General features: G+C 34.9%; 1 protein-coding gene and 1 long non-coding RNA gene across 3 annotated transcripts; one reads left to right on the top strand and one right to left on the bottom strand.

Annotated features, from left to right (window-relative positions):
* The first annotated feature begins 1859 nt into the window (after nt 1–1859).
* Nucleotides 1860–6980, top strand: LOC150032271 (uncharacterized). Its single transcript, XR_016525471.1, has 4 exons — nt 1860–2276; nt 3473–3589; nt 3900–3960; nt 6524–6980. It is a non-coding gene; the product is annotated as an uncharacterized LOC150032271 (long non-coding RNA).
* Nucleotides 6981–10567: 3587 nt separating this feature from the next.
* LOC120093036 (coiled-coil protein) lies at nt 10568–22076 on the bottom strand. 2 transcript variants are annotated; one of them, XM_039051344.2, is made up of 6 exons: nt 21689–22076; nt 21537–21601; nt 20825–21048; nt 12973–13102; nt 12731–12867; nt 10568–10897 (listed from the first exon to the last, which is right to left on the bottom strand). In XM_039051344.2, the coding sequence occupies exons 1-5, from the start codon at nt 21840–21842 to the stop codon at nt 12733–12735; spliced, it is 708 nt and encodes a 235-aa protein (XP_038907272.1). In that variant the 5' UTR covers nt 21843–22076; the 3' UTR covers nt 10568–10897; nt 12731–12732. The 2 variants fall into 2 exon arrangements, with proteins under 2 accessions (XP_038907272.1, XP_038907273.1); XM_039051345.2 differs by having other exon boundaries at nt 10568–10894.
* Nucleotides 22077–26566: the final 4490 nt, after the last annotated feature.

Raw genomic sequence — 26566 nt, 5'->3', positions numbered from 1 at the left:
AAAAAAACTCAAAATTTGTTGATGAAATAATAATGTTACATTAAATGAAAATTTCATTAATGAAACGATATGATATGATATTAAAACGAAATTTATGTTTTATTCTATTTTAGTTTTTAAGATTTTGTGGTTATTCAAACATTTTGTACCATACACAAAAAAGTCATATACATTTGTGTCTTTAAATTGATTCGTAAAAAAGTAATATAAATAGGTATTTGTTCATTTACTCGATAAATTAGCTAAGGCCTACCTCAAAGAGGCTCTATGGGAGGCTTGTTGTGACTACTTCCATCGTGGGATCGACCTGACCTAAGGCATATGCATAAGGTGAGGCAAAACAAAAATTGAATGGACTTGTTCACCTTCCTTCATGACCTATGATTAGGTTATCGACGGACTTGGATTTACATATACAACAAATGAAACCTTTTCCTCAAGATCAAATCTATTCATCAAAAAATTTGTAAGACATGCTCTTGTTCTTTGTGCAAAAGGTTGTAGAAACAAAGCTCCATAATATTTGAAATTGTAAGTATGCCCAAAACTATATGGAGATGTAGTTTTCCAGAGTTAACATATATGAACACTAACTGTGTTGGTTTTACTTCTCTTTTTTGTAGTATCTCTTGTGCTTCTAGTCAATTAGAGTTTTAAGTCTTGCTTTGTCATTTGTTGTATTTTGAAACTATTGGAAACAGTAGGGCCCTCAGAACGACGAACGGTTAATCGTCAAGGCACAGCGGTCAGGCAAAGAGCAAAACCTACAAAACATAAACTCGTTATAGGCTGAGTCGAGGAGCTCGCTCTCTTTAAGACGTTTCCGACTCTGCCCAAGTGTGCAAGCAGGTCTGAAAATTGTCACGTCGTCCCCAGGATAAAACAGCCAAATGAAAACCAATCGAAAATGCACCATTTCCGACCGGAACGTATACCCTTTCTAAACTCACTACTCGGAAAGCTAAGATGGAGGATGAGAGGAAATTGAAGTAAGAATTTAGAAAATGAATTCTGTGTCTTACGAACTGCTGAAGGTCTCGCCTTTTATAGGCCTTCAGCGTCGAAACGGACCGTTTTAAAATTAATCAACGGACCGTTTTAAAATTAATCAACGGACCGTTTTAAAATTAATCAACAGACCGTTTTAAATATAATCAACGAACCATTTTAAAATTAACCAATAGACCATTTTAAAAATAATCAATGGATCGTTTTAAATATAATCAATGGACCGTTTTAAATATAAATTTGCACCCAACACAAACCAATGTAACTCTCTATTTTTAAGCTTTACTAAGAAGGGTGCATCTTGATCTTATGTAGTGGGTGTCAGAGTTCATGGAGGACATGGATTAACATATTCATTAGAGAAGGTTGAGATCTTCAAAAATCCTAACAGCCCTCTCACTCATCTGATAAATAAAATTTTAATCAATGAAAATCCACTACTACAAATTTGGTCTTTTTTGACGTAGAGAATTTTTGTTTTCTTGATGGTCATGATAAAAGACCATCAAGAAAAATGCATTTCTTGACACAATTAATTTTTATATTTAACTTGACGTACATGCACGTCGAGAAAAATATATTTCTTGACATAAAAATATGTTAAGTTTCGTCAAAATGGTGAATTCCTGGTTTTTGGATTCGTTGATGACCAAAAATCATCAAGAAAACCTCTTTCTTGACGGGTAATGGTCAGCATTACTTGACAGGCATGGTCCATCAACGAATCTACCCGTCAAAAAATAATATCTAATTCACGCGCAATTTCAATTTTTGGCACATGGATGTAGTCAAGCAAAAACGACGTGGTTTCCATGTAGGTTTTTCTAATGGTCAATGCCCTTCAAGAAAAATGGTTTCATTGATGGGCAAGGAATCGTTCCATGTAGGTTTTTGCCCATCAAGAAAAATGGTTTCGTTGATAGGCAAAGGCCATCAAGGAATCTTGGGCCCTCTTCCTTTTCAAAAATAAATTTGTTTAGGTATCTTCTCCCCCAAATCTTCAAGAACCCTAATATTGTCGTTGCCCAAGTGAAGATCGTTGTTGTCATCGCCGCCGTGAAGAACATGGTTGTCGACGCCAACGTGAAGATCAACTGTTGTCATGCCACCCATATGAAGATCGACTGCTGTCGTGCCGCCCAAGTGCAGATTGACTGTTGTCGCGCCACCTAATTGACCATGATGTTCGACTGCTACCCAAAATCGAACCTGCTCCGCCGCCATGACTTAGAACACAACTGTCGTGACACCTCAATTTGACCCAGTCGGTTTGTTTCTAAACTGATTTCTTACTTTCTATTTCATTATGTGGTGTATGGATACGTTTTGCGGAATTTATGTTTATGTTTGTTGTTGGGTTTTTTGGTTTCTAATGTTATTGTGCAAAAGATTGAATTTAATTTCCGAAAAAATTTTAGTTCATATCTATGAAACAAATAAAATATATGACATAAAAGATGAAATTTAAAACTTTGAAAGAACAAAAAAAAATTAATCAAAATACTTTCAATCTATGAGATTGATTTAGTCTAAGTATATATATTTTGTTTATAACATTCCAATTTCTTAACTATAGTGATTAATAATTGGGTTTCAATACTTTAAATTTTGTTTTTATCATATGAAAAGTATTATTAAGATTTGATGAAATTTCTTATCAATGTGTATTTGATAAACTCGTTAGAGGTCAATGTGTTTGCAAACAACAAAAGCTATGTTAACAATTAAAATATAGGATCTTAATTGTTAGAGTATACTCAACCTTTGGACATAATTGTTATGAAATTAAATATACATAAATTAAATTACGAAGTTAACTTACTAAATGGAACAAGACTAAAAGCATAAGGACTAAAGAAATGTTTTAAGTTTTTTCCCTTACTTTTTTTTTTTTTTTTTTGGTGGATTTCCTCTGTATTCTATGGAATGACTATCCTACAGATATGGTGGTCACTTATATGCTTTATTGTTGTTGGAGTTACTTATATAGGTTGATTAATTTAGCTATTGAATGACTATCTTGCAGTTATGGTAGTCATTTAGATGTTTTGTTATAAGTTTAGTTTAAGTTAAGGGTGACCACCTTATATTAGTATAATGTGGTTTGTGTCATAGGTTTGCTTTTTTAAGAATGACTATATATTAATAGTTTTGGCTCATTGGCCTCATTTATTTAATGAAATCGCGATACATTAAAATTGTCAACAGTGATAAGGTTCATGTTGAATTTTGTGAATGAGGAGATGGAAGATGAATATCTTCATATCCCAATTCCTAAGCGGATTTTTTAGTATCAATTTAATTTCTACTTGATGAAGGATAACATCTAACAATTTTGTCAGATAGAGGAATTAGTACTTTAGTTATAACAGGTTATATAGCATATGTACTAATTGCTAAAATGATTTATATTACTGATATAGTAAAACATTTCTAATCTTAAAATTTTTTGTTTTGCTCTTAGATGTTTATGTGAATCTGATCCAAGTATTATGGAGGAATATGCATTCATCTATCCTACACAAATTTCAAGTGGTTCACGCACTGATGAACAGAGAGCTCAATTATTCATGTGCAATAGGTTGGTGTCAATGAAAAATAAGTTATTGATATGTCGGTGTAATCTCAGTTAAGTTTTAGAAAACGATTATTTTTTGTAGTTTTTGAATTGTAATTATTTTTATTTAACTTTATCGAGATGTTTTTTATATAGATTTCATTGGATAGTATTTGTTATCTCCTTTCGAACTAATACAGTTATTCAATTGACCCTATGGGACATGGTGTCCAAGAGGGGCTAAAGACTATGGTCAATATTTTTAAATATTTAATAATTATTCCACAGTATGTATATTATGTAAACATTCTGATAGCTTGTGTGTATTTTTTAGGGCCATAATATTATTTTATGCTCGAACAAATCCAAAACCTCGACTTCTGGTCCCTGTTAAGGTAAGCATTTCAATTTTGATTAAATGATAATATACGTTTGATTAAAATATTTGTTTACTTATAACGTGGGTTGAAATATATGTGTACATATAGTGTGCTCAATGACCAGGTAGTACATGTTGGGGTGTATGTCCTAAAGCCTCGTAGTTTTATCTTAGTTGAATCAGTGATTGATTAATTTTATATTACTCATGCAATAATCCATTAACCTAAGATCCAAGGTTCATCTGTAACTTGAATATGTATGTGGAGACATATAGGTGAATCATGATAACCTAAATGGTCTGTAGTATATGGATAAAGTTGGGTGTCTTATCCTGATAACACTATTGATACGGCCCGCTTTATAGTTGTTACAATTATTGTAAAATACTATAAATAATCTGATCCTAATCATTCTTGTGTAGACATATGAGTGGAGGTATCTTCTACGAAAGAGTTTGTATAAAGGCTGGACCACGAAATGTTAAGTCTCTCTTAATAACGTCGTTGCTAGAAGAGACTTACAAGATGACCATAAGTGACTTGACCTTAATCTTGAGTGAGTTGTGAACTCCTGACTATAAGAGCGGTTCTTTGATTTGTATGGGTGAGAGTGGCTAGATTCGTCGACTCAATAAGCCTACCATTTTGGAGATTCATCTGATTGGAGAGTTGGGAACATAGCTATACAAGAAGAAATTCACTATTTCTTTATAATTAGGGTAAGAAAATAAATTGTTCCCTTAAAGGTTGATTCTGTAGCTTGAACAATGAGGCGTCTCACCCTTTCCTGGCTCGAGAGGGGTTTGGTCATAGTTAGACTATGGCTAATTGTTCATTAGAGGGATTAGTAGTACTTAAAGGAGTTAGATGTAACTACAGGCTAAAGGTAATTTGACTCAGCTATATTTACAAGCAATTTGTGAAGGGTCGACGCACTATTGATTGGTTATATCTAATGGACACAGAAATATTTTTATAGTGCAAAGAGTTTAGTTATTGGTCTTTAGTGGGGTGGCCAACAATTAAATAATGTTGATTAAAAGAGTTTAATCAGTTAATCTCATATCATTGAAGCTTCAATCTTTAGGTTCATAAGATCCCCTCTTAGCTCGATGAGGATTAGTGAGAATCAAATTAATTTTGGTTTAATTTGAATTATTCAAATTAATTAAAGGAAATTAATTGTATAAGATGCAGTTTAATAATGTATATTAATATATAATATAATGTATGTTGATACATTATATAACTTTTAGATAGAAATAAATATTTAAATATGATTTAAATATTAATTATATAAATGTGATTCATGTAAAAACTATATGTTAAAATTTAATGTGAATATGATTCATATAGAATTAATATAGTTTTATGAGAAAAATAAATATTTGAATATGATTCAACTATTAATTAGTAAATATGAGTCATATAGAAACTATATGTTAAAATTAATATGAATATGATTCATATTAAATTTATATAGTTTGATGAGAGGGGTTGTTGTTTGAATGTGATTCAAATATTAATTTATATGAATGTCATTTATATAAAAACTATAGGTTAAAATTAATATGAATTTTATTCATATTAATACCTTAGGTTATTTGACAGTAGAGATGTCCACGGGGCGGACGGGGCCGGAGATGCCATTTCCCATCCCCGTCCCCACTCCCATTTCATTCTCCATCCTCATGAAATTTTTCACGGGGATCAAGGCGGAGATTCCCTGCAGGAACTTCGGGGGGACGGGTTCCCTGCAGAAAATTTTTCCTATTACCTTTTTTGTTTTTTGTAAAAAGCCAATTGCCAATTAATTTAAATCACTAATGTGAGCAAACTTTAGTTAAATAATTAACTTTATTACTAATTGTTTATTATAGTTAGTTTTACATGGCAATTTGAATAAATTACTCAAATTTTGGCCTAAAAAAGCCAATTAAATTTTTTTAGTAGAAATAAATAAATATAAATCAAATAATTCACATATAATCTAAATTTAAATATTCAATTTAAACATATTCATTATCTTTCCCAATAAATAATCAAATTTGAAATTTAAATGTAATATTTATACAATAATAATAATAACATAACATTAGATAACTATACTAAATAAATATGTAGAAGCTAATCAGGGTGGGGACGGGTAACGAGGTGGGGGCAGGGGTGGGGACAGGGAATGTATTCCCCGTCTCCATCCGCGTTTAACTCACAGAAAAAAAAATTTCCTACTCCCTCCCCCATTCCCCGCCTAATCGGGGAATCCCGCCTCAAATGGGGCCCCGTCCCCATGGAGAAATTGGACATCTCTATTTGAGAGAATAATAAACTATAGTTTATGTTATATGTGATATAATATTAACTACAGGGTATATGTTGTATGTGATATAACATATTGTTAATATATATATTAAATTCAAATTTAGAATTTGAATTTAATTCTTTCAAATTTAATTAAATGAAAGGGAGGGAGTAATAATTCCCTCATCTGTCAATCTCTCATTCTCTCACATAAAAATGTGGAGAGAGAAAGTGTTCTCTCTCTTATGGTTTCTTCCTATTCTCTACGTTTTTGCAGAAGAGTTTTTTGGCACAAATTTTGTCTCTCAATCATCTCCTTCCTTCTTCCCAAAATTGAGTGCAAGCTCACACATCTGCACGATTCTCATCCCTGAGAATAACGGAAAAAATCTCATGGTGGTGTCCGGTTGCGGTGTTCGTGAGATTGGGAGAAGACGACACGAATTGAAGAGGAACGTGAAGAATTGGTCTTTAAGGGTATGGGATTTCTTAATCTCTTCCTCTCTAATTAACAGTAGAAGCATGCTTAATAGGTTTTGTGTACCCTGTATTTTCGTCCTCTAATCATTGTTCTGTAAAATCAAAATTGGGACACGATCTTTTCTGCTCTGAGTATTCACCTACACCTTCAGACAAAGTGTGGGTACTATATTATGAAGTTCATGCATGACATAGCAAAACACAGAAGCAAAATAATTACATATGTGGTATGCATTTTCTTAGACTATCTTCTTTAACTATAATGTTTACACCGAATATAATTTTGTTAATAAATTACATTTACTTGTTTGCAATTGACAAGACAAACACCTTACAATCAATTGGAATTAGATGCGGTGAAAGTTGAGTATTGTGACTTTATAAGAAGCTACATATGAAGAATCTTTGTTATACGATGCATCAATAGTTTAGTATATATGAGTTTAGGAGATGAGATATGAGGTCAATTTTAGTAGGGTTGGATATTTATATGATCAAATTTTTAGATACTGATTGTTTGTAGAAACGTTGTTTTACTAATTTATTAATGAAAATTACTTGGTTGATTCATTGGATAGTAAGTTTATTAAATACATTACTTGTTTCAATGAGATGGTCTGGTGATACGAATTTAGATATGTACCATTGAAAATTTGGAGTTGTGTATAATTGGTGGATTGCAAGATATCTGTGTAGTTGGTGGGTTTGCAGTAGTTGAGTGAAGTTGTGTAAAGTTGTTGCTTTGCAAGAGTTGTTTGAAGTTATTGGTTTGTAGTTATGCTACAAACTTTCTATAAGTGATTTGGTGTATTTTGTTGTTTGTGTATAAAATATAGGTATTATGTACCATGAGTGTAAATGCAAATTTCATATTAAAAGCTTGTTTGGGATCGACTACATTGGTATATGAGGGGTTACAATGACCCGAATTTTTTTACTTTTTTTTCAAATCGATATAGTTTATGGGTAAAAGACGTCAACAAAAGTATATAGTTGGCGCTTAAAAGCTGCCAATAAAAACATTTTCTTGACATGCAAAACACGTCAATAAAAAGGATTTTCTTGACGTCCTTAAAAAATAATTGATTGGCAAAAAAAGTAAATATTACCTTACTTTGACATTTGAAGCGTAACTATAAAAGAGCTTTTCTTGACATTTTTTCCATATAATTGATGGGCAAAAAATGTCAAAGTACCCTTTCTTGATGGCCAAAAACGTCATAAAAGGATTTTTGGTGATGTTTTTTACAATCAAAAAAATTGGTTTTCTAGATGGTCAAACTTTCTTGATGTTTGCTTTTTTGACTTTTTTGGCCATTAAAGTAGACTTTTTTTACATTTTTTGTCCATCAATAAAGGCCAAATTTGTAGTAGCGATCTCTGAAAAACAACTCATACAAACTCGACCCTGATACTTTCTTTTAACATGGGATTAGTGGGCATTAGTTCTATTATACGTAATTCCAAAGGTGAATCTATGATTTCGATGTAAAAATCTAAAAAATTCATTGGTTTTATGGCCCTAGTTGAGGTTGTTTCACTCATGGATGGTATCACTATAGTTGAGGAAACATAGATCTATCTTTTTTGGATTGAACCAAACGTATTGGTCTCTAAAGTTTATTTGAAAGTCGGGATTGTTTCAACAATGAACTCCGCCTTTTTATGGATGATACTCGTCTTTTTCATCAAGGAGAACTCACTACTCTAACCTCTTTAATTCACGAAACATTAATTATACTACTCATGGTCTGACTTATTATACATGGTTGTGTCTTGCGACATATTAACACTCCAATTGTTATTTATATTTTTGTTTTCCTAAAAAAGGTTAAGGTTAACTAAATATATACTAAAGAATCAAGCAAATGCTATAACTAATGAAATGTTGTAAAATTTGAGGAGCACAACGAGAACACGGATGGTAATAAAATATAATATAATATTAAAATAAATAAAATATAATATATATATATATATAAGTAAAATAAAATAAAATAAAATAATAAAAAAAGAGAAAATTCTCAAATTTCTCCACTTTCTTCAATTTGTATGGAATTTGCCCAATGTGTGTGTAATTTTAAAATCCACCAAATGCCACTATTTATAGGCAAAGTGGCAAGTAGGATGTGGACTACGGGGTGAATAATTACAAGGCACAAGGACAACATAAAGGTGACACATGGCTTTTGGGACACTAAGCAATAGGCGTCTATTTATTATTATAATATTCATAATATGAAATACATTTTCTTTTTATTGCTTAATAACTGACTATAAAATAATATAAAAAATTATGGACCAAAATAAAATTTATTAAGAAAAAATATGTAACAAGATTTACGACAAACTTTTTTAACATGACTAAACTAATATGGTTGATATATCTTATGTAAATTATCTTTGTAATTTTTTTTTAGGAGAGAGATTCAAGCTTCTCGCCTATTAGCAATAGTATAATTATCTCCTTTAAAAATAATATATATAATATAACTCCACTTTTTGTTTTTTTGTCTGAAAAAATAATTTCAGAAAATTGTTAAAATAACCCTAAAATGTTCCCCTTTTACAACTATCACACTTTTTACTTGTTCAAATAATTTTTCTCAGTGATTCTCAATTGAGATCAAGTCCTAAGTTAGAAAAAAAAACAATTTTTTCATCATATATCCAAACTATTGATTCTTTCGGATTTTCTTTGTGCAATTGACTAGAATGACACTGAAATTTTACATAATTTTTCCAAATCTTACTTAATCTTTTCAAAATTTTAAAAATCATATGCAATCACTCGAGATTCATTTGGATGATTAGTAAGTAAGCCCATTTGTAAATTAAGATGATTCTGAAACATGAACTGAGTGTAAGACTTGGAACATCATGGAACATTTGATATAAGATTTGACTTGGAAAGATGACATAGGTGTTCATCTCGGGCGAGATTTCACCAACAAAGCCCAAAAAAATTGATAGAAATCTTGTTATTCAAATCTCGGTGGTTAATCTTGACTAGAAGGCACCAACAAAAATATTTCAACGAATTTTCTAAAAATATACTAGTTGCAAAAGATGTAAACTTTTGAAGGTTATTTCTAACCTTTTTCCAAATAATTTTGGAGGAAAAAAATGGTACAGCGAGGAAGATTGTTAGAACTTTTTTTTTTTTTTTTTTTTTTTGTGCAAAAGAGCTTACAGTTTCTTGCCCTACCCAGTTTGCCCAACAAAGGATTTATACTTTAAATAAATAAATAAACAATAACTTATACATTATTATATAGTTAAAAAAATCGCATGTAATTCCAAAAAAAAAATCACATAGACTAGGTATATCACATGATTGTTGATTTTAAATCCATTCCTAAGAAAAATAACGTTTTGAAAGAACCAACTTTTAAAAATACAAATTGGCTGAACATATTATTAAGAACTTCCAATTTTTCTCACCCAGTAACATTTTTTAAATTGAATAAAAGAAGGGTGATGGGTGATCCAAAAATACCATTGATCTCATGAAAATAAGATAGCAACCCTTCTTCACAACCATATAAACCATATGTAAATTGCAGTCAATTAAGTAATAGTAAAGTTGTAAATATATAGTTAGTTTCCAACTCAAAACTTTTGAATTTCATCTCTATTAGTAAGATCCATTCGCAAGAGTACAAGTCAACCTGCAAGCATGTCACGACCCTATTCCCTCTAAGTCTTCATTACTTACATGACTTTTATCGATCATTGGGCCAACTCATTATCCATAATGGTTACTTTTCACACCACATTGCTATCGATAAATATGAATAAATCAAAACTTAGTACAGAAATAAAATTGATAGAAACTTACTTACTACGACAAAACATCAATTATAACTTAACCAAAAAGAAAAACATTCTCATCCAAAATTCGAACCATAAACTTCACAAACAAGCGCAATCATTCTCATATGAAACAATAGAGCACAAGATGGTTGGCTTTCATCACATAATCTGTTTCTGATAAGAATTTCAGAATCTTGCCTTTGATTTCACAGTTGAATGCTTGGTAATTTTTGGAACAAATCTTCCCTTTTAGAGCACACATTCTGCTAACTCTCCTGTACTTGGTTAGTGATGTAGAGAGAGATTCCCATCCCACTGCCAGCTTATGGCCCCCACAATCGAACAAAACTTCCTGCTGCCCAACACAACCACCACCATTAATGCAAATCCAGCTGCCAACTAAGAATGCTGAGATTTTCAAGATGCGAGTTCAAAAAAATTTCACCAAAACTTTGTTTCACAGTTCTACTCCAGCATACTCTCAAGGCATCCTTACATAGTTCCAAATATTATTAAAAATACACATAAAGTTCGCCCTTTGTTTAAAAAATACATCTATACTTTTAATAGTTGTAATATGATCCTTCACCTTTTATAATGGATCACCTTTTATAATTATTTCAAAACTACTTTAGGAGTAGAAACCCTTTAAATTTCAGACAGAAATCAAGGCTTCAAACAGTGTGTCAATGACCTGGAACGGTGTGATAATCAAAATTTTCTATTATAGGCCGCATAGCTACACGATTCCAAGTCTCAATCCCATCTGAAATTCTAAAAAGGTTCTACTCTAATGGTATAGGTTTAAGTCATTTTTTAAAGGTTAAGAGTAATATTGTAACTATTAGAAGCATTGAGATTTTACAGGAATAAGTTCATGAGTATATTCATCACGATGCATTGGCCATGGGGGCATATGCAGACTCAGGACGGAGGGAATTCAACATCGCAGAAAACAGGATGGCTGCTTAAATGGCAGCAAATTCTGACATCAGATGGTTATGATTGTAACCTCAAATTAGTAAGGTGTTCTTTCGAATAAAGGCTGTAAAGCAACTGCCAGGTCATTATTTGTGTTGTTATGTGGTGTGTAATAATATTCCAGCTGATTGGCAGCAAAATACGAACATTTTTTAAGAAGATCCTCTGCTGTACAAGTTGACAAATCAGAGAGAAGTGACACAAATTTGCAGGTACAATAATATATATTTGGATGATGATAGCCAACTAAAGAAAAACCACAAAGAAAAATGAAAATATGTAGAAACCGTTTGAATGGGAAAAAAAAAAACCTCATGAGCTTCGCCCAATGTTTCAAAGTTATGATATTATCTGAGATTTCATAAATGATACCAAAAAAAAAAATAATAATAATAATAATAATAATAAAAACTCATGAGCTTCGCCCAATGTTTCAAAAGTTATGATATTATCTGAGATTTCATAAATGAAACAAACTATCCTTAAAAGTAGAAAGTTATTCCAATTTTTTAGGAAAACTAAGACTTGTATGGTGATGACATGGAACAGTAGAAGGGACTTGAAGACAACCACACTCATTGTGGTTCTCAATTTTCGTCTAAAATTCTAACTGATTTTTACTTCCAATCTAGTTTGAAACATTTTTTACAGATAAAAGCTAATATTGAAACTTTTGAAAGATCAGAAATATTATTCTAAGCTAGGAACAATGTTCAAAGATAATAAATATAATTACATTTGGAATAAATATAATTACATTTTTTTATAGAACTTATGACTATAGCTAAAACTATATATAGTAAGTATTGATTAAATATCAACATAATCAGTTATTACGAAATTTAATTGAAAAAGAAGAAAAATGATAATAAAAACAATAAAGAAAGTCAAGGGGAAAAATAAACAACAAATAACAACTTAAAGGAATAAAGCCTAGACAATATTTCGAATTACTTAAAATACTAAATTCTCCATTATCATTATCCTAACTCATATTTATGGCTAGATCCTTATCACAGATTATATGGATTGTTTGATGCAGGAAACCATTTTTCTGCAAATTAGAAGTAGGAACACAGTCTGTTTCTTTTGATTGTCAATGTAATTTAGAAAGTTAAGAGGCTACGCTTTAACAACTACATGCCGTTCAGACTCTAGTAAACGGAAACGGAACAATGGCAACGGAATGGAATAATTCAAAACTTACAATTAAACAGCTGGTGATATTGTCATTGAAGGTATTTGTATTCCTGGCCTTGAGGTCCATCCCTTGCGGTTTCTATATTCATTTATAGCCTGCGACCGCTTCCTCTCTTGAGAAGCAACTTGTGCAGATTTAAATGCCTATATGAAACACAAGGAGGAAGAAAAGATAAAACAATAAAAGCAAGTACTCAAATGGGAGTGTTCATTTATCATTTAACTTCGCCATATACAATTAGATGTTACCTTCGGAACTGCAATCAACTTCAGTGGAGCTTCAACCACGTCTCCAAATTTTATTTTTTCATGTCTTGGGAAGTCTAGATCCTCCTCTGTCCTAGCTTTTTTATGTTTATTTTTCTTCGCCTCCTGATATCTATTTAGAAATAAATGTAATGGTATATTTGTTGAAGAAGGGAACAGATGGTTCCCAGTTCACCAAGATTTTACAATAGACCTACTATAACATGGTACATGACAAATTGAATTATCAAAGATAAAGCACTAAATTGGAATGGGTGGTTCAAATGTATGCGATACCTTCTAATTCTTGCATTATCAAATTAGCACTATTAAATTACTGAAAATGGGTAAATAAACAAGCGCATACTACGAATTAAATAAACATTGTGAGGCCCAACTATAGGATTTAAAGGCAACCATAATTCTGTGATAACCTTAAGTTCAATTGAATAACCAGAAGATTTGGATTTGTTTCTAGTAGAAAAACTATGAAATCTGGTTGAGACATTGGAACTAAACTTGAGAGTCCTTTCATCTCTCTGATTTACATACCGAATTCCTTGCTTTTGCTCTGTACCCCACCTAATTCTTCCCTTATATGTGCTGAGAACCCTTTTTCCGGCCTTCCTTCTATATTGCCAACAATTTCTCAAATTAAATATTAGCTGTTTCTATCGTTTGCATGCAAGCTCCAACAAATTTAGATAGTTTCTTCCCCTTTAGTTTTGATTTTGATGCCTCAAATTACTCCAATTTGAGTGCTCCAATTTCAACATTGCCAACAACTTGGAAGATTGAATTGTTTCATTGTCTTTCGTCTGCATGCAGGCTCCTTTACATGAATTTAGATAGTTTCTCCCCCCTAATTTGATTTCAATGCCTCAAATCCCTCAAATTTGATCGCTCTAATTTCACTTTTTGTTCCATCCAGAAATTTTCAACTTCCAGAAACATTTTTGTTTTCCTAGATTCAAGATCAATTCCCAAGGTCAAAGTGCTCTAGTACCAAAATTGATAGAATCAATAGAATAGAAATATTATCTAAATACTTGAAGAAATAGTCAAATGTTCAGGAAAACTTCTTCAAAATTCAAGTCTAACAGCAAAACAATTGTTTCCTACATCCCCTCCCCAATATAGCCTTGGGATTCATGACCTATGAAGTGAAAGGACATTTATGCGTGCACCACTACCAACACAGCCAAGGAAATAATTCCCTAATATAGCCTTAAATCTCAATATCCTTAATAATATGTAAGGTAACGGCACCTTCTTCACCTGCAGAAACACAAACACAATACCAAACCATTACACAGCTTAAAGAACATAGAAGAGATAACACTGGAATAGATTCAAAGTAAGATGAAAGTTCCACGGCTATTAGACAGATCTGGCTCTCTCCTTACAAGAAAATATCTTGTACCAAAACACCAACGTTAACATGCCTAATCCCAAAACAAAGCCAACCCTATAAACTGCTTACACAAAAAGGATATTCCCGTTCAACCACCCTCTGTCCCTGACACACTTATATAAATAATCTCTGTTTTGCCCTTCCTCTTGTATGCTTTTACAATTGAAAGCCTTTCAATACTCCCCCGGTTCGCTTCCACTTGTCCTCAAGGTGGGCATCGGGAAACTGGTCCTTCATGAAGACAGCATTCTCCCACATTGCCTCACAGCCTGGGTAACCCCGCCACTGAATCAGCCATTCCTCTTGCTGGGTAATCTCATTCCAGCGCATGCCCACCACCTCCTCAGGCTCCACTACCCATTCATAATCCTCAGTCAGAATTGGCGGTTGGCTTTGGATGACCGTACTTGCGCCGATCGTTTGCTTGAGTTGAGAGACATGGAACACTGGGTGAATTGTCAGTAGGCCACCTTGCCAATGCGCTCCAAGATCTTATAAGGTCCAAAAGAATTGGGGGATAATTTTTCACAACAGCAGCAAGCCAAGGAGTGCTGTTGGTACGAACGTAGCCTGAGGAACACCAAGCCGCTGCAGGCAAATTCGACTTCTTTACACTTCTGGTCAGCGTATTTTTTCATCCGATTTTGGGCCAAATTCAGCTGATGTTTTAGGGCCAACAGAGCAGCATCCCGTGCCAGAAGTTGTTCCAACGTATCATTCGTTGTTTTCTTATACCTATAGGAGATTAGAGGACGAGGGGTGCGATCGAATAGGGCCTGATAGGGTGTGATATTGATGGAAACATGATACGTATACCAATGCTTGACCCACGGTAGATGATCCTCCCATTTTTGTTCAGATGCTCCACACAAAAGCAACGGAGGTAAGTTTCCAAGCACTTGTTCACAATCTCGAGCTGACCATCGGTTTGTGGGTAGAATGCAGTGCTTCGCTTCAACTGAGTGTCCTGCATTCGATACAACTCGGTCCAAAAATGGCTGAGAAAAATTTTATCCCTATCGAAAATGATGGACTTAGGGAAACCATGGATCTTCGCCACCTCACAAATGAATGCACGAGCTACCTCCTTGGCTGTAAATGGGTGCTTCAGGGCGATAAAACGAGCAAACTTACTAAGCTGGTCCACCACCATGAATATTGTGTTAAACCCATTAGACCGGGGTAACCCTTCAATGAAGTTCATGGTGATATCCTCTCAGACCTAGTCCGGCGTAGGTCGCAGTTGTAGCAATCAGGCTGGTGACACGGCTACTGATTTGTTTTGTTGACAAACTAAAGAACACTCCACATAGGACTTAACATCCCCTTTCATGCCCCTCAGAATAACTCACGGGTAGGCCGTTTATACGTCCGTAAATATCCCGAGTGATCCCCTATCACCAAGGCATGGAATGCATGGAGAATAGTGGGAATCAAGGAGGAGGTTTGAAAGAGCACTAACTGATTCTTGTTAAATAACTTGCCCTGCTCCACGTGGAACTTGGAAAGTCTGGTCGGGTCCATCTCCAATTCTTGTCTGAATTTTTGCTAAGTCCGGATCGTTTACCACTTCTTGCTGGATCACCTCAACAACAATCAAGGAGGGAGTTGACATCTTCTTGAGCTCCGCGGTTTCCGATAATCTGGATAGGACATCCACTGCCTTTTTGGTTAACCCGGGGTTGTACTGAATTTCAAAATCATACCTCGATAATTTTGTGACCCACTTCAGGAATTCATGTGGGATGTCCCTTTGATCAATCAAATACTTCAAAGACCGTTGGTCAATGCAAACGCAAAATTTCTGCCCAAGGAGGTAATGGAGCCATATCTGTACTGCTAGCACAATGGCCATGAGTTATCTTTCGTACGCAGACTTTAGTCGAGCGTTTGGGGCTAGGCTTTAGTTGAAATAGGCAATGGGTCGTTGTCCTTGGTTAACACTACACCGAGGCCAAAACCCAGGGCGTCCGTTTAGATGACAAACGAAATATTGAAATCCGAAAGAGCCAGAATCGAATGGGTCACCATTGCTTGCTTCAATTTTCCGAAAGTTGTTGTAGCCTCTACTATCCACCCGAAAGCATCCTTCTATAACAACTTCATTAACGGGGCGGCCATGGTCCCATAATTCTTCACAAAGTGGCAGTAATAGCCCATCAATCCGATAAACCCTCAGAATTCCTTTACTGTCCGTGGAATTGGCCAATTCACCATCGTCCTGATCTTCTCCTCATCAGCCTCCACTCCGTGTTCTAACACCCAGTGCCCCAAATAGGCAACTCTGTCTCTACCAAAAACACATTTTTTCTAATTCACATACAGCAAATTCTCATGCAAAATGCTCAGCACAATATCCAGGTGCTTTCGATGGGTGTAGCAATTCGGGCTCTACAAAAGAATATCATAAAAAACCAACACGAAACGACAAAGGAAGAGACGAAAAACTTGATTCATCAGTGATTGAAATGTTGTCGGGGCATTCGTGAGGCCAAAAGGCATGACTAAGAACTCGTAATGACCCTCGTGGGTCTTGAACGTCGTTTTCATCACATCTCCTTCGTTCATTCAAATCTGATGATATCCGGACTTGAGATCAAGTTTCGAAAAAATTGATGCGCCTTGTAACTCATCCAACAACTCCTCGATGATCGGTATAGGAAATTTGTCAGGAACCATAGCCTTGTTCAATTGTCAGTGATCCACACAAATGCCACGACCCGTCTTTCTTCTTAACTAGGAGTACAGGGCTGAGGAAAGGGCTTGCGATGGGGCATATAATTCCAGATGCTAGCATTTCACTAACCATCCGCTCAATCTCGTCCTTCTGCATGCGGCCATATTTTTAGAGGGTCGAACGTTGACTAGATTCTCCCCTTCTAGTAATTGAATGTGGTGGTCTATTTTCCTTCTTGACGACAACCCCTTGGGTAAATTGAACACTTCCCATTATTCCTCCAACACTTCCGCTAAGTCACTGTGCACTTCCCCGCCTTCCTCCCCTTCACTGCTCTCCTCACTACTGATTTGTTCACCCAAGTTCAGTTCCCGGAGGTCCACCACATACCCTTCATCCTCTTCCGCCCACAAACTTGCGAGCATTTTTAAGGATATCTCCGACTTGGTGAGACATGGATCCCATCGAATGGTCACCTTGTTTTCCCCATTCCCAAAAGACATCGTTAGCATCACCCAATCCATGGTAATGTGATTCTGTCTTCTTAACCATTGCATGCTGAGAACGACCTCCACGCTGCCCAACTCTGTTGGTAAAAATTCGTCCTTGATTGTAAGCTCCAGCAGTTTAATCACCACCGCACACATCTCTTTCCCACTAATGGATGCTTCATTTCCCATGACTATACCGTAATGTGAGGTAGTCGTCAAAGGCAGCTGCAATTCGTCCACCAAGCCTTGTGCAATGAAATTGTGGGTAGCCCCGCAATCGATGAGTACTACAACCAGACGATCCTCTATTTCCCCATTCACCTTCATCGTTCTTGGTAAGGAAAACCCTAACACGGACTTCAAGTACAGTTAGGGCCGTTCCTCCATTTCGTTGGTCATAGTAAAATGTTCCCCTCAATCAATCCCCTTGTACTCCACCTCCTCGCTGTCATACTCCTCATATTCCAGAATAATTTCTTCCAACCCGTGAACCCGCAAGCCCTCAGATCTTGAAGGTCTATGCCCTTGCAATGATGGTTAGATGAATATTTCTTGTCACATTTGTAACAAAGTCCCCTTGCTCGTTTTCATCTATACTCCTCATCCGTTAATCGTCTGGTCCTGGGTTCCCTTCGTTGGGCCTGGACCTTCTTTGGGAACACCACCGTCCGAGTTTGGAAATCCGCCACCTTTCCTCCCACCTTTCCAGCCCAACTACTTGCCTCCTTGTATGAACCTGTCGGCCCGATTTCTTCTGGCCCATTAGGCCACCTTCCTTCCTCTATGCCTCATTTGCGAGCTTGAGAGCCAGCTCCACGTCTTCCATGATCTGGGCCTGCTTCATAATATCTTCCAGCCCTATCGATTCCCACCCAAGGACCTGAGCCTTGATCGTTGATAACAACCCATTTAAGAAGGTGTTCTCCAAAACGTCATCTACTAAATCCGGCAAGGGTGCTGAGTAGGTCTCAAACCAATGTTTGAACTTGGCCACCGTTGTTAGTTGCTTGATCTCGAGGAACCGCGAGCACAGGCTTCCTTCTTGTGTTGATCGGAATCTTTCAAACAATCTAGCCTTTAAATCAGCCCATGTTCTAAACTTTCGACGATTGTGGGCCCAACGGTACTAGTTCACCATATCGTGATCAAAGCTGATGATGAACACCTTGATTTTCTCCACGTCGAAAAGTTCGTATATCTCAAAGTACCTTTCCACCTTAAATAACCAAACATCCAGGTTATCTCCCGAAAAAATAGGCATCTCCAACCGCTTGAACTTCTTGGGGTCATTCGTTTCCTTCCCTTCAGCCTTGTCGGCTTCGCCTAGTTTCGACTGTGTGCCCTCCTCTTTATCCACCTCCATTTTTGTCTTCCCCTTCCTTTTCTTTGATGAACTTGTCGTCGTCGGGGCAGTCTCCCTGCTTTTCTCTACGGCTTCTATTTTGTACATGACCCCCTTGTAATTTTCCTTCATTTCCAACATCACCATTTCTACCGGCTTCGTTAGATTACTTATCGACTCTTGCATCGTGCTCATCTTTTTCTCCACAACTTCCATTCTTTCCTCCATTTGTTTTTGGGTCATGGCTCGTGATCGCCCCAAAATGAACGTGCTTTAATACCACTTTGTAAGGTAATGATGCCTCATTTACCTACAGAAACACAAACACAATACCGAACCAGTACACAGCTCGAAGAACATAAAAGAGATAACACTGGAATAGATTCAAAGCAAGATGAAAGTTCCACAGCAATTAGAGAGAGTTGGATCTCTCCTTACAAGAAAATATCTTGCACCAAAACACCAATGTTAACATGCCTAATCCCAAAACAAAGCCAGCCTTATAAACTGCTAACTTACACAAAAAAGGATATTCCCGTTCAACCACCCTCTTACACTGTCCCTGGCACACTTATATAAGTTGTCCCTGTTTTGCCCTTCCTATTGTATGTTTTTACGATTGGAGGCCTTTCATAATATTTCAATGCCAGACCTAAAGGTATTCCTAAAACCATCCTCTTGAATAACTTTTTTTAGATAAACAATTAAATTGCATCCTTATCAATTAGCATTACTACTTCTTGCTCTCCAATATTCCCCTTCAAACACATTGTTTGGGAGTTGACAATATCCACAGTTGAATTCAAAGTAACCTCTTCAATATTTTGTCAATTCTGACATTTACTAACCAAAGTCATCATCATCTTTAGAACTCAATAAAAAAACACTTGTACGACCTATGAAACCGATCCGATTCAAGTGACATCATAAGTCGTCATGGTCATCTTTGCCCAATCTTTCCATCATCATCATCAATGATCAACAATTGCATTTCTACTGTAAATTCCATTACCAATGGCCAACTTCAAGTACAACTTCTTTCCCTCTGAGCGTGAAGTTCAACAAACCTCTTGAATGTTGACCCCCTCTTTATAAACATCATTTCCTCCTGGCAATAGGCCATTAAATCTACAAACAAAGTTAGCATGCTCTTTTTCGGACAAGAGTGACAAGGGCCCAATGTGGAATTCCAATTCACAATATAATAAATCAAACTTTGCACCTTGTATTTAATGTAAAAGCTCGTACTCAACTCTTTGGCACTTCCATCATCCTAACGCATGAAAACTAACCTAATTTTTTATTTCAAACCATTTCGAAATTTTGTGCTGGGAACATACCCTGTCATGTCTCATGATGGTTTATTGGGAACCTCAAACCATAACACCAATAGTCACCATGATTTTCCTATTTATTCCACATATTACTCTTATACAAAAATCTTCCCAGTCACCCCTTCCTCTCCCTTCTAACAAGTCCCCTTCACTCACTCCCTTAAATAACCCTACAATATGCAAGCAAGGAAAAGATAACCTTTTCTGCATTGTTGACACTACTCCACTATGCCTCTTACTCACATAAGGCATGTTGCTGTCTATCACATTGCTGATCCAAATGATAAACATCTTGCATGCTCACAATACTCAAAATTTTACTTGGGCGGTAAATTCACAAAAATGAGGTATATGGGGTTCTCTCAAAAAATTTACTTGTGTCACTACCCAAAAGAAAACATTAGGACATTACAATTTCAAGACACTTCTCTTCATCATTTAAATAACACATCAAAAGCTTATTTATTTTATTTCCATTATGGATATGTAATTGGAAAAAAATGCAAAATGAAGATGAACAAGTCATCTCAATATTAAAAAAGCATGCGACCTCATAAAAGATAAGGGCAAAATTCTGTGGTGCATTAAAGTGCTTACTTTTTCCGACGTTCCCGTTTCTTTAAACGTCGACTTGATTCCTCCGAGTCTTCAAAACGAAGGTCAGTTACCTGCTTTCTCTTTTGTTTTTTGTTTTTCTTCTCACTGGACTTGCTTTGCACATCGTCGCCATTACTACCCGTAAGCTGAGGCTTTTGTGAAGTTTCACCATTACCTTTGCTCTTTACATCAGATCTTCCCAAAGCATCCTTTCGATGGGATTTCTGTATAGAAAGTGAAAGTCAAATTACAAATGAGTAACACAAATTACAGGCATATAATGTGTAGTAAAGCTCTTCCAATAGGAAAACTTGATACGAGCGATTTTGCATTCCCATTCTGGGGGAGTAAGCTTAATCTCGTGTCCACGCCTAATAAAATAACAGAATAAACCCTTTACTAAACAATAAAATCTACTAATAGATATCCTCTACTCTAATACCAAACCAGGTACACAGTAAGACAAGGGCAACCAAGGAAGAAGATGATCGAAAGAAAAAGCTATGGATGCCTAGTGGTACTCAATCTCAACTTTCTTGCACCCAAGCTTATAACAATAGCATTCATCAGAGCCTGAAATACTAAAAGCTCCATTGCCTACCTTCAGTCACCTGATCCAGTATAAGCCCTAAGACAATAATTCAAATAAAACCCGATAATTGCTAACATACTTATTTAAGACGGTGAAGAATTAAAGAAAATATCAAATTACCTTTTCAGTATTAACGGCGTCTCTCTTGCGCTTTCGCTGAATATCATCCGAGACCTTCTCAGACTCTGTGAGAACCCGAGAAGAGGAGATTATAGTATGAAACAAATAAACTCATCGACAAACAAATAAACGCAAAGAAACAATTAGAGAACCTTGAGGTCCAGAGGAAGTGAAGGACATTAACTTGCGGAGTTTGGAAGGTAAAGTATCGACTTGGGAAGCGTTTGGTGGTGGCGGGAGACGATCATAGCCTCCATGTGCGGCTCTGTAATTCCGCTCTCTTCTCCGCATTCCTTTGCCTCCCATCTCTCCTTTTTACTCGAAAAAAAAATTTGCAGCCCTACGTCGGAGTAGAAACCGGAGTATAGCCTCAATCGCCGCCGCCGACGAAGACCAGTGGGAACTCTTCCTATTGTTTTTTATTTGAAAGACGGCGTAAAAAAAAAAATAGGTTGACGATAACAAAAACAATGGAAATAAAATAAAGAAAAAAAAAAGGCTGATTAAACGATTTTTATGTTGTGAAATTGAGTAGGACGGAAGAGAAGATATAAGATAATAATATATTTATATAGTAATATTAAATATATAAAATAATTAAAATTATAAAATCGAATAATATGTAAATTAGTGGAATTCTCATCCATCTATGTGTAATTTTAAGATCCACCAAATGTTACTGCAAAATTGCAAGTAGGATGTGGATTTACATGGACACCAAACATGAATAATTACAAGGCACATGGATAACATGAAGAATGACACATGGCTTTGGAACACTAAGCAATGAGCATCTATTTATTATTATAATATTCATAATACTCCCCTTAGATGCTCATATATTTATATATATATATAACACTTAAAATCTTACTAGGAAAAACCCAATGGGAAAAAACCTAGTGAATGAAAAAGAATACATATAATACATACTCTTCTCACGAAAACATCACTTAAGGTCTTTGAGTTGCCACATTCCAATGTTGTGCAACAATTTTTCAAAAATTGCGGTTGGTAATGCCTTTGTAAATAAATCTGTCAGGTTATCATTCGAACAAATTTGTTGTACAGTGATATCGTCATTTTCTTCGAGATCATGAGTGTAAAAAAATTTTGGTGAAATATGCTTTGTTCTATTTCTATTAATATATCCTTCTTTGATTTGGGCTATACAAACTGTGTTATCTTCGTATAATATTGTTAGAAGAATTTTATTAAAAGACAAGCCACACGTTTCACGAATGTGCTGAGTCATTGACCTTAGTTATACACATTTTCAACTAGCCTCGTGAATTGCAAGAATTTCAGCATGATTTAAGGAAGTGGCAGCTATAGTCTGTTTCATCGATCGCCATGATATAGCAGTTCATTCACATGTGAACAAATAACCTATTTGAGATTTAGCTTCGTGCGGATCAGATAAATATCCAAAATCTGCATAACCAAATAGATCAAAAATTTATTTATTTGAATAAAACAAACTCATATCCATTGTTCTTCGGAGATAACGGAGTATACACTTAATTCCGATCCAATGTCTTTTTGTAGGAGAAGAACTATATCTAGCTAATAAATTTACTGAAAATGCAATATCTGGTCTTGTATTATTAGCAAGATACATAAGTACACCAATTGCACTAAGATATGATACTTTAGGACCAAGAAGTTTTTCACTATCTTCTCGAGGTCAAAATATCTTTCTTTATATCTAATGAACGAACTTCCATTAGAATATTTAATAGATGTGTTTTGTTCATACAAAATCTTTTCAAAATTTTTCCTGTATAAGTTGACCGACGAATACATATTTCATATGCTAAATGCTCAATTTGCAAACAAAGGCAAAATTTTGTTTTTTCAAGATCTTTCATCTCAAATTCTTTCTTAAGATATTATATTGCCTTTGAAAGCTCATTAGGAGTTCCAATTATATTAAAGTCATCAATATATACAGTTATAATAGCAAATCCTAATTGTGATTTCTTTATAAAAACACACGAACATATTGAATTATTTTGATATCTTTCTTTCAATAAATATACACTCAAGTGATTGTACCACATTCGTCCTGATTGTTTCAATCCATATAGTGATCTCTATAATTTTATTGAACACCATTCCCGGGCATATGATATATATGTTTCAGATACCTTAAATCCTTATGGGATTCTCGTATAAATATCATTATCAAGAGATCTATATAAATATGTTGTGACTACATCCATAAGATGCATACCCAGACTTTTATACAAAATCAAGCCAATTAAATATCTTAGTTCATTGTATCCACCATTGGAGAATATGTCTCATCATAATCAATATCAAGTCTTTGTGAAAAACCTTGTGCAACTAGTCTCGTTTTATATCTTTTGACCTCATTATTTTCATTTTTTTTCCCTCATAAATACTCATTTGTATCCCACAGGTTTAACACCTTCTGGTGTTTGGACTACTAGTCCAAAAACCTAACGTTTTGAAGGTAAGTTTAATTCTACCTCAATTATTTCTTTCCACTGAAGTCAATCCTTTCTATATCAACATTCTTCAACAGATTTTGGTTCAAGATCCTCATTTTTTAATATAATATCAAGAGCAATATTATACGCAAAAATGTTGTCAATAATTACATTAGTACGATTCCATATTTTTCCTGACTAGCCATGTAAAGAATTTCTTCATAGGTATTTACATCCTCGACCAAGTCTTTTTCATTATTAATTATCTTTCGTTTTCGAGGATTTTTATCTTTGGAACCCACTGGTCTACCATGCTTCTGGCGTGTTCCAGACTTATTAGTGACAGCTTATTGTGTTGAGATATCATTTTTGTATGAAACATTTGCACCTAGTATATGTGACCTAATTACTTTATTTGCATCTAAAATGCATCTGATAATTGATTTGCTATATTTTGCAAATGAATTATTTTCTGAACTTCAAATTCACATTGATCTGTATGGTGATCTAAATGAGACAATAACGATGTATTCCATGTTATTTCTTTTTCCAACTTCCTAATTCCTCCCTCTGATGTTGAAAAATTTGTTAAAATGACAATCAGCAAATCGTACTGTAAATACATCACCCGTCAGGGGTTTAAAATATTTAATAATTGATGGAGAATTATATCCAACATATATTCCTAACATCCTTTGAGGACCCACCTTAGTGTGTTGAGGTGGAGCAATTGGAATATATACTGCACACCCAAAAATTACCAGATGAGAAATATTTGACTCATGACTATAAGCTAATTGTAATGACGAGTACTTATGCTAAGCTACTAGCCTAATGCGTACAAGTGACACTGCATGCAAAATAGCATGTCCCCATATATATGAAGAAAGCTTTGCTCTCATAAGTAATGGTTTTGCAATTAATTGCAAACGTTTTATAAATGATTCTGCTAAACCATTTTGTGTATGAACATGAGCTACAAGATGTTCAACACTTATCGCAATTGACATAAAATAATTATCAAAAGCGTGAGATATAAATTCACCAATATTATCAAGACGAATGGTTTGGTAGAGGTAGGAGGAAGAATTGATCGTGTAGACGATAAGCAAGTGAAAGAGAATATGAAGCTATCACTAGGAGTGGTCATTCAAACCACAAAAACCGAACCGTTTCTAAACATCGAACCGAACCGAACCGAAAACTCAGTGAAACCCAAAAATGCGGTTCAATCCAGTTTGAAGAAATTTTGAAACTGAATTAATTCAGTTCGATTCGGTTTCACTTTTCGAAAATCGAATTTGAAACCGAACCGAACTGTTTTTAATATATATATATATATATATTTAAAAATGAGTCAAACCGAACCGCTTTTAATTTAAAGAACAAAACCGAACCGAACCGAACCGTTTTTAATTTTTAAAAAATATAACATGGATTTTTTTAAAATGTCAAAATCGAATTTGAAACCGAACCGAACTGCATATGTGCGGTTCGGTTCGATTTGGTTTTATATTTTAAAATTTTTGGTTCGGTTCGGTTCGATTTGACCACCGAACTGAATCGAATCGTACCATTTCCACCCCTAACTATCGCATAGCAAAATGCTTATCGCTTAGAAAAAACTACACGAACGTATAAATGTTACTCAACAATCGTTTAGAAAATAGTAGGCAATCGTTTAGCAAACACAATACACTATACGATCGTTTAGGAAAGCCAACCGATCGTTTAGGACTTAGTGTGAGATCTTTAGGCGCTAGCTAACCGATCGTTTAGGCGTTAAGCGACTATCGTATAGGCTATCGATTTACTTAAGCGATCGTTTACGTTTTCATACCAACGCAACCTTCAATCTTTTTCTGAACCATTCAAAATGAAACAAATTTCATTTTTATTCATCAGTTACAAATAACCAATATTGTTCCCACTAACGCATGTTCGAGCGAGATTTTGGGTTAATTATTATATAATTAATCAATTAAATTATTAATAAATATAATCATATTATATTTTTACCCTATAGTTTGATATCACATATCTACTATAGTAATTTCTCCTCTACTTGATATAAATCATATTTGTATCTAATTTCCTCCAAAATAATGTATCTTATACACTTAGCCAATTATATCATATATAATTAACCAGTCCAATTATGTCATATATAATCGAACTTTCTCTTGTCAATTTGAACATTTCAAATTAACCCAAACACTGATTTTCGACTTTATCCAAGCTATCTAAGGGACCTAATGGACCTATGATTCAAAGCTCCAACGGTCCGTGAATAGCCGACTAAACTCTTTAGCCACGAGATCCACCATCCGTTAACTGTCAGGCATTCCACTAAAGACCAACAGCCGAACTCTTCTTACAATAAATATATTTATGTGTCCATCGAATATAACCAATCATGAGTACGATGACCCTTCACAGATGCTCGTAGGTACAGTTGGGCCAAATTACCATTTTGCCTCTGTAGTTACATCTCACTCCTTAAGTACCACTAATTCCTCTAATGAACAATACAACATAGTCCAACTATGTGTGAATACCTCTCGGGCCAAGAGA

This window comes from Benincasa hispida, chromosome 12, assembly GCF_027475165.1.
Source record: "Benincasa hispida cultivar pf3 chromosome 12, pf3_genome.v1.1, whole genome shotgun sequence".
Taxonomy (NCBI): domain Eukaryota; kingdom Viridiplantae; phylum Streptophyta; class Magnoliopsida; order Cucurbitales; family Cucurbitaceae; genus Benincasa; species Benincasa hispida.
The sequence above is the reverse complement of the archived record's forward strand: the minus strand, read 5'-3'. Positions and strand labels throughout refer to the sequence as shown.

Bases quoted from the DNA above. Each gene is read 5' to 3' on its own strand.
- LOC120093036 (XM_039051344.2), bottom strand. From the start codon at position 21,842: ATGGGAGGCAAAGGAATGCGGAGAAGAGAGCGGAATTACAGAGCCGCA. The intron at 13,103-20,824 runs GTAAGCACTTTA...ATTTCTAAATAG, and splicing joins AAACGGGAACGTCGGAAAAA to ATATCAGGAGGCGAAGAAAA. The intron at 12,868-12,972 runs GTAACATCTAAT...TGTTTCATATAG, and splicing joins AGTTGATTGCAGTTCCGAAG to GCATTTAAATCTGCACAAGT.